General features: G+C 35.7%; 1 protein-coding gene across 1 annotated transcript in view; it reads right to left on the reverse strand.

Annotated features, from left to right (window-relative positions):
* The window catches only part of RAB1A (RAB1A, member RAS oncogene family), a 44,469-nt gene continuing 32,317 nt past the window's right edge, over nt 1-12,152 (reverse strand). The window contains exons 3-6 of the mRNA XM_044663390.1: nt 8,287-8,382; nt 7,128-7,223; nt 2,619-2,750; nt 1-1,787 (exon numbers count right to left, since the gene is read on the reverse strand). Coding sequence (XP_044519325.1) covers nt 1,590-1,787; nt 2,619-2,750; nt 7,128-7,223; nt 8,287-8,382 — 522 coding nt within the window. The 3' untranslated portion in view covers nt 1-1,589. The remainder of the gene's footprint in view (nt 1,788-2,618; nt 2,751-7,127; nt 7,224-8,286; nt 8,383-12,152) is intronic.

The raw sequence follows: 12,152 nt of genomic DNA on the forward strand, positions 1-12,152 counted from the left end.
TATTTTAAGGGTTGCTTTTAATTGTATTTTAACCCCTGAATTAAGTTTGAAGACTTCACCATAGGGATGTGTTTGTGTACAGTGTTTTGGCTATTGTGAAACAAACACTAAAGGAAAAAATATCTTAAATGAAAGTGTTTAGGGGAAAACAAAGATTCAGTACCCACTTAAAAAAAAACCAACCACCCAAGATCTTCTTGACACTTAAGTTTTCATGTGGGTGCAAAAATTCACCCAGGCAAATACTTCCTTTTATCATTCCCACCCAGCCATAAATGGTTTTAACTCATTTTTTTAGGGTATTAGTTTCCAGGTAAGTAAGGGCTATCAACTAATGAGAGAAAACCTACTTTCAGCTTCTTCAATGTTTTAACTATCCCCAAACACAAGTTATATAGCTATAGTTTATGAAGGGCAGAATAATTATTGAAGATAGTGCACTAAACTTATTTAATAAAGTTGAAACAGTATTTGATTCAGAATATGGAAGTAACAGTATATAAAAAAAAAAGCACATACTGGCTAAATTACATCAGCTTGAATTGTTAGTCTGATCATTCACAGGTTAGGAAAAAGATACAGTTTTCCATCTCTACTACAGATGAATTAACAAAAGCATTTCTAAATAAAGCCATTTAAAAATGGTTTAAAGATCAGAGATAATAGACTAAATATTGTACATTCAAAATGTACTTGATTTCCATAAATACCACTTTAATCTCCCTTCAAACCAAATCTGTTAATCCCTGTACGTATACATGCCTGCACTGCTGCATCATTTATCAGGTATATTAGCTGGGAAGCATTGTTGTTGCTACTCTAAAATAGGTCTAAAGTGCCCTGGTTGAACATAAATGGCTGTTTTGAGCACAATGCAAGCCTGTATTTCCCCTTAACCATAAGAATTAAGACAATACTTATCACCATACAGTTTGATATTACTTCCAATAAGTACAATATTTATTAAACATTTCTTCAGTTGTTTGTTACATATTGTGCAACAAATTACAATATCTGCAGCCACAAATTATATGCAGAGTATGAAGAAACTAGTAATCAGATAGTGTAATCTTTCCACTTATAACTCTACAAGAAAGAACTAGCAAATCAGATCTTACATATAACATCTCACTAAACTTTATGCATGGAAAGTGACAGACACTGTTGTGCTGTTTGATACAAAATGGCTGAACTTCATCTTCAGAAGACTAAACCCGACATCTAAACATGCCAATATAAACATCAAAACAAAATATATTCTAACCAACCACGGGAAACAGTCTGGTATCAGGAAAGCAACAAGGATTACACACATTATTTTATAAACCAGCACACAAAGGTTTAAAACAGTTCTGAAAATGAAGTTAGCTGTCTTGAGTCAAGGGAATAAAAAAAAAGTCAGTATTGACCATTTACAATCTCTGACCTTTGTGGAGACGGTAAGAATCTGTTGTAGTGCAGCTACATACAGTACAATTCAGGCAATTTTGTTTTTTTTTTGTGTTTTTTTTTTGTGTTTTTTTGTTTTTTTGTTTTTTCACTTGGGTTCAGATTGCAAATTCATTGTGAGAAAAGAAGGGAGGCAGATTTTAGCAGCAACCTCCACTAGACTGCTTGACTGGAGTGCTCTGAATTTTAACATTGGATTTCTCTGCACCCCCAGCTGTTGCTCCAGGGCCCATTCGCTTTTTAATCTCAGCCGCCATTGTCATGAAAGACTGTTCTACGTTTGTTGCATTCTTTGCACTGGTTTCCAAAAATGGAATTCCAAGAGAATCTGCAAATTCCTATGAATATAAAACATAACATGAAGATTAACATTAGACCCATTCTCCATTTGCATCTTCTAATCAAAAAATATAATCAAATGTACTAATAAATTTAAGCCTTTCCCCCATAATGGAATCCAGGAATGAATTGCTTTCCTTCCCCCTTGTCTGAAATCTTCCCATTTAAAATCTCAACTAAAATGCTTAACTTCTCCAGGAATTTTCTCTGCTGGTTTGGGAACAATCCCTACCCTAGAAACTACAGAGCAATTGTTTTCCACATGCATTATTCTGTATTTGAATTATTGTCACGTCAAAAGCCTAATTTTAAAAATTGTCTTCTGAATTCCTCACTCATTTTAAATCTTAACTCAGATATTAAATCCGCCAGGAAGTCTTCTCTAATTATACCATTTGGAAACAGTCCTCTACCTTACGGAACAATTTTTTTATACATGCTTTACTTTGGATTCAAATGACCATTCCTCTAATAACACTTAAATTTTTTGATTCAAAATGAGAAGACTACTTAAATAAAGACTGACAAAATAGATTTTTAAAAATGAGAATGGTTATTCTACTCTTCTAAGCCTAAACTTGAAGTAAAAGTATATCAATAAAAATTTGAAGGATAAATTTGATTAACACCCAAATTTGCAATGAGAATTCACTTAACATTGAGAATTGTTTGTACTTAAGATAGAAATAGTTCCTTTGTGAGTTTTTCCAAGACTGAGCCCCTACCCCTCTTTTTGGAAGGGGGGGAGCAGTTTTAACAGGAGCTTTAGAAATTAAAACAAGAAGTAATTAAAGCTTATTTTCTGAAAATAAAAAAATAAATTGATATACCTTTGCTGTTGTGTAGTCTACTACTTTCTTTGTGGTCAGATCACATTTGTTCCCTACCAATAACTTGTTGACGTTTTCACTGGCATAACGATCTATTTCCTGCAGCCACTGTTTTACATTATTGAAGGATTCCTATAAATATAAGCATTAAGAAATATTGTCAAAACAAACTTCTGCACATCAAACATTCAGTTTCCAATATTGTAAACTTTGGCATTATCTTTGACTCTTTCCATTCACCTCTCAATTCTAGCCTGGTTACCAAGACTTACTCAAATACCTGGCTCTACTCCTACCCTAAGTACAAGCCCCGCTGCTCTCCACCAATTTCAGCTCTTCTTATCAGAATACTCTTCCCAATGGGTAATCTAGTCACTGAATATGCCACCTCTTTCCACAAAAATCTGCAGAGGCCCCTTACTGCCTACCACATAAAGATCAAACTCCTTTGTCAGACATATCAAGGTCTTCCAGAATCTGGCAAAATTGGACCTTTATAGCCTGACTACACTAACTCAGCCAGAACATTATTCCCCAAACTCTGTACTTCTCAGCCTCTAAGCTTTTCTTCTCTGCTTCCTAGGAATGAACTGCTCTCCCTCCCAGCTTTGCCTTTTGAATTCTTCTCTCATTTTAAATCTCAATTCAAATACTAACGCATCCAGGAAGTCTTCCTTATTATTATATCATTTGGAAATAATCCTTGATTCCTAGACTGCACAGAACAGTATTTTTGTACAAGCATTATTTTGTATTTGAGGTCCAATTATACTACCCACTACCAGGACATAAGCTCCATGGGGCGGGGACTATGTTGCCTAAACACTATCTCCTCCAGTGTCTAGTACAATGCTCTGAAAACAAAGTTTGTCAAGCAATAATGAATTAAGACTCTTCACTTCTTATCCACTGGGAAAAAGTGGGAATAGGTAGATGGGGAAAGAAGAAAAAAAACAAGCAAAAGAATAATGAGTAAAAGTTGCAACTAAGATGATTTAGATTCTATGTAACAGAAAGCTCTTTCTCTACAGGTAGAATGTGATGCCAAAGGGAGATAACTGTCTGTAGTAGAGATTAACTGCAAGCAAAAACTGGATGCCTGTTCGCAATGAAGTAGTGAAGCTGCAGAGAAGAGATTCTTGTCTACAACATAGTTTTGTACAAGGAGGTCCCTAAGGTCCCTCCCAACTCGAGAAGTTCCAGGAAACAAGCATGAATGAGAAAATACTCCCAAGTCTACGTACCTCCACTGATAAAATTACCAGAATTAGAACTATCCCAGGTGAATACTACATTTGGAAAAACAGCTTAGAAAGAATGTCATGCAAAGAAAATTGGCCTTAATAATCAGGAAGACTCATGTTCATTCTGTGCCTCTGATACATCCTACACTCCCCCTTCCTTTCTCTGGACAAGTCACAAAATTTCTTAGCCCCCAGGCCAAATCTAAAACTTAAGTTATAAAAGTTATAAAAAAGGCCTTCATCAGTGGAGTGACTTAAGAAATTAAAAGAACAGACCACCCAGCTCAACATTAAACCACAGCTAACATAAATCTAATAAAAAGAAAAAAAATGTTCTACCAGACAAGAGTAAGGTGTATTTATTAAACACCTAATATATGCAGAGTACTGGGCTATGTATATTAGAGAATTCCTGTCGTTATGAAGCTTCAATATCACTATCAAGATATTGAGACTATGTTTTTGGATGGTGTGATACTGATGTGTACTATAAATTATTTTACTAAGTTTTCTTGCTGTTCTTACAAAAGGTACTATAGAAGAATAGATTAACCCCAGAGGATTCCATGTTCCTTAAATTTTCTGATCTTCAAATAAAAAACTTGTTAAAACAGGAAAATAATCAACTTCCCTATCATACCAAATCTAGAGGTTAAAGGACATTTTTAAACACAGTGGCAACTTTGGGCCCAAGGCAAAAGGAAGACCTTTCCTCCTCTTTCCTTGGTTCACATCTGTAAGATTTTTAGGAGTTTCTACTCTAAATGAATTTCACTGTTCAGAAAATCATGCAGGATTATCATTCTGAAGTACACAGATGATGATCACAATGATAACACAGCAATAATAGCTAGCATTTATATAGATACCTACTAGATGGCAAACACTATGCTATTAAGTTATTTGCAAATCTTATCTCATTTGATCCTTACAAACACTCTGGGAGATAGATCCCAAACGGTTCCCATCTTACCAAAGAAACTTATCATCATTTAAGTGACTTGCTCAACATCACACAGCTAATAAGTCTTTAAGGCTCCTTTTGAAATAAAAACTTTTATTTTAGGTCTAGAATTCTATCCACTACACCACCTTATATCTTGGGGGGTGCAGAGTTGGGGAGGGAAAATACGCCAATGATGTAGATGATGGCAAAGAACTGGCATGTATCATTTATGGTGATCTATCGGAATACACACAATATCAAAAGCACCAGAAGTATAATCTCCAAAAAGTATTTATTGGGGGTGGGGAATGGGAGAATGACATATGGGAACACAGGATCATAACATCTATAATAATTAAAATAGCTAATATTTAAACTGTATTTACTATTTGCCAGTCATTGTGTAATAATTATTGCATTTGATCTTCATAATAATAATGATAGTGCCATTATTATTCCTATTTTAGAGATGAAATAAACTGAGGTGAGCAAAGTTTGAGTTGGAAATGACCTCAAAGGCCATCTTGTCTAAAAACTCATTTCAAAGATGAAAAAGGAAGTCTGTGATTTTCATCACTACTCAGGGGCAACTAGGTGGCACAGTGGATAGAAAGCCAGGCCTAGCGATGGGAGGTCCTAGATTCAAATTTCGCCTCAGACACTTCCTAGAACTGTGACTTCAGTGTCACTTAACCCCAATTGCCTAGCCCTTACCTCTCTCTTCTGCCTTAACTTTAGAAAATAATTCATTTCAATTTTACAGTTAAAACTCTAGAAACAACAGGTCCTTTTAATCAAATCAGTCAATCAATAATTATTTACTAAGCACTTACTATTTGCCAGGCACTGTGCTAAGTTCTGGGCTTAATTTTAAGTTATAATTAACCATCAGCATCTAGGAATTTAAATAATTCTTGAGGACAAACCTGCCTAAATATAAAATCACTTAGAAGCTAAGCTACATTGCCCAATGTTTTTTGGACAAGTAGCTCTTTGGTGCCTAAATTCTATGAATGTATACCAATAAATTTCCACTCCTATATGGTTTCTTGGGATTTGATTCTTTGCCCCAAACCACTTTTTCAAGTAGGGAATGTATCATATGCTTAATGAATTGCATATGCGCTACTTTTCTTGACTACCACCATCCCCATCTTCTTCAGTCTCTCAAATTCTTACTCCTTTCTTCCAAAACCAAAGCCCACAACTAAGAGACTTCAAATCTTAATTTTAACAACTATTGATTTGTCTTTACTATGAATCATGATAAAAAAATTTAACTTATTTCTCCTAAACCTCATCAATAACAGTAAAGCACTACAGACCCCTTACTGGACACTAGATGCTATCAAGGTATCAGCAGGTATCAATCGAATTGTGAAATATAGCACTGCCCTCTAGAGTAGATCAGCTGGATAAAAAGCAATCTAAAGACAGCACTCGCAAAAGCCAATTAAAACTAAGATTGGCAAGAAGCAGTTTCAAAATCAAAACTTATGCTGGTGTGTTAGGGAGTATGGAGAAGGACTGTTTATTGTTTATGACTTTTTAAAAGCTCAAAAATGAACTCCCCACTCCTTCAACCAAGGAATGTTGTTCTTTGAAGGAGAAAGGTCAAGTTCAATGCTGATATGTTTGCTACATAAGTGGAACTTATTGAAAATCTGGACTGTAAGAGGATGTGATAACCTGACCTAGAAATGTGAAATTCAGAGATGAAACAACTGCAAGTGAAGCTGATCAAAATAGGACATCCTGTTACAAATCTGCCTTTAACAGTTATAAAAAACAAATCTTCAAAATACTAACACAAGAATAATAATATTGAGTAGAGTCCATTATTTGCTTTCACTGAAAAAAGCTGGGGGGCAGCTTAGTGGCTCAGTGGATTGAAAGCCAGACCTAGAAACAGGAGTTCCTAAATTCAAATAAGACCTCAGACACTTCCCAGCTATGTGACCCTGGGCAAGTCACTTAACCCTCATTGCCTACCCTTACCACTCTTCTTCCTTAGAACCAATACAGAGTATTGATTCTAAGATGGAAGGTTTATAAAAAAAAAAAAAAAAAAAGAAACCATATGAAAAATAGGAATGACAATCAATATTGAGCTCTGTCTGTGTAAATAGAACAAAATAAGGTTTTCTTCCAGGTCTTATGGTATTTTCTGTAAAGATACAGAATATTACATTTAAACATTTTGTTTTGTTAAAACACATTTTAGAACAACAAAGGTTATGTTTTAAAGCAAAATGTCTGAATCTGACCATTCTCACACAATAGGCTTTTCTATTAAGCAACAACTTCTGAAGAGCTCACCTGGTCCGTCACATCATACACTACTATGATGCCATGGGCTCCTCTGTAATAACTGGAAGTGATTGTTCGAAATCTCTCTTGGCCTGCTGTGTCCCACTGTTATTTAAAACAAACAACCCCCCCCCACAAGTTGTTGGATTAGAGCAATTTTTAAAAACTCTTCAAATATATTATTAAGCAGATATTTGCTTTAATCAAGGAAATCTCAAATACAATTAACAGTAACTCAATTGCTAAAATGCCTTAATGTTAAGATGGAAATGAATACAAGATGGACCCAGCTGTAATACGTTTAAGATCTTTGAGTACTAGTATTATTTATCACTAAAAAAGTGACAGCTACAATTAAACCATGAATTATTATGTACCAAGGTTTTCTACTCATCCGTGAACTCCTAGTCACTTTTTACAAAATAGTTATTATACTACCTAGAACTGTGCTGAACACATAAGAAAATATAAATTCTTGATAAAAGTATTTTTGCTCCAAAATTCCTTTACGTGAGCATCATGTCAATATTATAAAACATTTATTTTATTTTCCATGTAAAACTACCTTGGGGGCAGCTGGGTAGATCAGTGGGTTGAGACCCAGACCCAAAGACAGGAGGTCCTAGGTTCAAATTTGGCCTCAGACACTTCGTAGCAATGGGGTGTTAAGTGACTTGCCCAGGGTCACACAACTAGGAAGTGTTTGAGGCTACATTTGAACCCAGGACCCTCCTGTCTTTGGGTCTGGGTCTCAACCCACTGGGCCACCCAGCTGCCTGCATACAAGTCAATTCTTAATCTCAATCATTTGACTTTGCTGCTTGTTATGGCTAAAGATTTCCAAAAGTTAGTTTATAGGGGGCAGCTGGGTAGCTCAGTGGATTGAGAGCCAGGCCCAAAGACAGGAGGTCCTAGGTTCAAATCTGGCTCCAGACACTTACCAACTGTGTGACCCTGGGCAAGTCACTTAACCCTCATTGCCTAGCCCTTACCACTCTTCTGCCTTGGAACCAATACAATATGGAAGGTAAGAGTTTTTTAAAAAGTTAGTTTATAATTACGTGATTTAATTAAAATACATCTTATGCAGTAACAAAGCTTAAATTATTTACTCTAAATTTATATTCTTACTATTAAGATAACATAAAAGTCTTAAACAGACACTTACTATTTGAAGTTTAATTGTTTTCCCATCTAACTCTATGGTTCTTATTTTAAAATCCACACCGATTGTGCTGATGTAGCTTTCTGTATATGTATCATCCTGCGAGAAAATAAGAGAAAAATTCATCAGCAAAATTCAACATATTTAATACGGTAAAGAAAGAATGGCATATAAAATATTACAGTTTTAAGTTTTAAGAGAAGCTACATGGCAAGGTAGATAGAGGTCAACTTAGAGGTCAGAAGACCTGAGTTCAAATTCTGCCTCATACCCCAGGGTGGGGGGCAGCGGGGTGGTTCAGTAGAGACAGGAGGCCCTAGGTTCAAATCTGGCCTCAGACACTACTTAGCTGTGTGACCCTGGGCAAGTCACTTAACGCCCATTGCCTAGCCCTTACTGCTTTTCTGTTTTGAACCAATACAAAGTATTGATTCTAAGACTGAAAGTAAGGTTTTTGTTTTTTTTTTTAATTAAAATAAAATAAAAGGTACAGTCAGGGACAGCTAAATGGCTCAGTAAATAGAGCTTGGAGATGCGAGGTGCAAGGTCATGGGTTCAGATCTGGTCTCAGACTCTTCCTAATTGTGGATCCCTGGGCAAGTCCCTTAACTCCAATTGGAACTAATACTTAATATTGATTCTAAGACAGAAGGTCAGGGTTAAAATAAAACAAATAAATAAATAAAGGAAGAACCAGTCATTTCTTCATGCAAATTACACTAATAAAAAAAGTAAGGCAGGAACATATTTTTCCACATAACTAAAAACTGGCATTTAGTCTTCAAGAGTATTAACAAATTTTGCTAAGTAATTGACAAAATGCACATTGAAGTTTAACCCGAATATTTTTGTTCCCCTAGTCAACTGTCTTAACAATTTAGATGAAAGGACTGGTGACATGGTTATGGTCATTGGGCAATTTATCAAGTGATGTTTAAAATGCCCATTACAAAGACTTCAATTAGTCATTATTTCATTAGTGGGTACACTATAAAAGTAGACCAACCCCTAAATGACTTAGATTGTTTTTAAGGAGCTATTCTGGCCAAATAAATTTGCCCTGCAGTCAGGTTGGTAATGAGTCCCTTTCAGATGACAGACATACCCACCAACAAGTTTATATTATATACGGCAGAACCTTCAGGGAGTCTATGTTCTGGAAGATTCTGGCAAATGCGCTCACTGGTGGTATGTCTGTTATCTGAGGACCAAGCAGCAATATAGGAACAATCGAAGCAAAACAATGCTAACTGGAGGCCATGCTGACCTAGAAAGGAAAAGGGCCTTGGGTGTGGGGGCAGCACAGGTTGGATGAACTAGCTTTAGTCAAACTGTCTAATATTATTAACATGGGGATTTGAGATAATAAAGATTTTTGTTAAAATATCTTAATGATGCTGCTGTGAAATAATTGGGGCAAGATTATAGAGACCCAAAGATCAGGCTGTAACCGGAAGCTAAACAACTCATAAGATAATGAATTACAGTAGCTATGTAACATAGTTCTAGATTTTAGTCATAAAATACTTAGATGTGTAAGATTAAAATTAATATCTAATTAACTCCAAACATTATATTCTATAAGATTTATTAATAATCACTTGAAGTAGAAAAAATACAAGAACAAAAGTAAAAACCTGAGTAGAGATACATGAGAAAAATTCTCCTGCCTGGCACTCCCCCTACCTCCACAAACTGTGATCAGGGGAAAAGAGCAAGGGTGGAGCTATATAAAACTTATATCTTCCCTACATTAATACATTACATAGATATGTAACTGGGATGCTAGGAAATCGAGTCCCTGGAGAGAGAATTCTAATTATACAGATGTTATTGTAGAAAAAAGCTGAGTAATCTGATATAAAACAATAGGAATTATTAGAGAAATGCTATGAGACAAAAGATCGGTTTTCTAACATAAAAATACAGACAAATAGAATATAAGGACCCTAAAACTTTGCCACAATCACAGTTTGGAACTAGTGGTACATACAGAGAATCATCTTTATTTTTATTTTAAGAGTGAAAAAAGCAAGCAGCTAGCTAAGTAAGCATTAGAATAGACTACTTCTAAAGGAATAAAAATGATCTGCCTTTTTTTTTTTTTTTTTTTTTTTTTAAAAAAAAAACCTTTTTACCTTCCGTCTTGGAATCAATACTATGTATTGGCTACAAGGCAGAAGAGCAGTAAGGGCTAGGCAATGGGGGTCTAGTGACTTGCCCAGGGTCACACAGCTGGGAAGTGTCTGAGGCCAGACTTGAACCTAGGACCTCCCTTCTCTAGGCCTGGCTCTCAATCTACTGAGCTACCCAACTGCCCCCTGATCTGCTCTTAATGTAAAAAAGGTACACAAATATAGCTAAGGATAGCTAAGGAACAAACTTCCACAAGATCCAACATATGGAAGGGATTATATAATTGCTTTCCTTAATTGAACGGATGGCTAAAAATGACTCACTGCATTGGAGAAGCATTGACCTGTCCTAAGAAGACAAAAATAAAATGTTTGAAGCTACTGTGGCTGCTGAGATTCACTACAATTCAGACTTTATCTATACAAGACCTGTATAGAATTTGTTTCATTATTTTAGGCATTAATAATCCGAGAATTACTTATTTGTGTGCTTTGTTTGGCCTAACACATTTTTTAAATTAGATTTTATTTTTTTAAATCAGCAAAAATCCACTCTACCCCCTCCAAGAGTCAAAGAAAAGCAAAATTCCTGTTAGAGACATGTGGTGTCAAACAAAACAACTTCCATACCAGCTATGCCCAAAAGAAAATACATGTATTTCATTCTAGTTGCACTGACTTTCACCTCTCTAATCAGGAAGTAGTTTACTTCATTCATTAATGCCCTGGAATCCCTGTTGGTCATTATGCTGATTAGCATTCCTAAGTCTTTTAATGTTTGTCTTGGCAGATGTGTTGTTATATAAAATGTTCTCCTGGTTTTGCTCATTTCATTCTAGATCAGTTCATACAAGTCTATCCAAGTCTCTTGGAACATCCTACTCCTCTTTCCCATCATCACTTTTTATAGCACAATGGCATTTCATCTTATTTATAATCTGGAACCTCTCCAGTTATTCCCCAATTGAGGGGTACCCTCCTAAGATTTTGATTCTTTTGCCACCTGAAAAACAGCTATACTTATTAGTTATGTAACCTAGGAAAATCAATTCACCCCTGCCTCAGTTTCTTCAATGTAAAATGGGGCTAATAAAGCACCAACCTTGCAAGGCTATCCAGAGGACCAAATGAGATGATAAATGTAAATTGCTTAGCATGGACTTGGCACATGGTAGGCACTAAATAAATGCTTGTTTCTTTCCTTCCTTCCACCAGTTCAGATGAGTGTTTCAAGTGTAAGTCATTCTACTCATCCCTTCTTCCTTGTTTGTATTGATTCCTAACTGTGCACCATGATTATTATATGAGGTAATCTGGATTAGGGAAATTTCCTTTCTCTGTTGCCCAGTGCCTTGGAGTCTCCCTTTTTCTCTCTTTTCCATTCTTCTTTTAAGATCATCGAGACATAAGAAAACTATTCCAGATGTATCTAACTGGATTTCCTCTATGAATTTTGAAGCTATATAAGATTCAGAGAGGACACATGGTATCATCTCCCCATACATGAATGTAAGCAATTTATACTTGCTTAGTTCATTTTTCTTAATGTTTTCCTTTTTAGGTTTCTCTTAATTCTTGTTTAAACTTCAAAGTTTCTATATAACTTCTGCTATTTTCCTCAAGAATGCCTGGAGGGGCAACTAGGTAGCACTGTGGAGAAAGGGCCACCTGGAGTCAGGAGGGCCAGGTTTCAAATCTGGCCTTAGCTGTGTTGACTGGGCAGGTCACTTAATC

Source organism: Gracilinanus agilis, chromosome 2 (assembly GCF_016433145.1).
Source record: "Gracilinanus agilis isolate LMUSP501 chromosome 2, AgileGrace, whole genome shotgun sequence".
In the NCBI taxonomy this organism is placed as follows: domain Eukaryota; kingdom Metazoa; phylum Chordata; class Mammalia; order Didelphimorphia; family Didelphidae; genus Gracilinanus; species Gracilinanus agilis.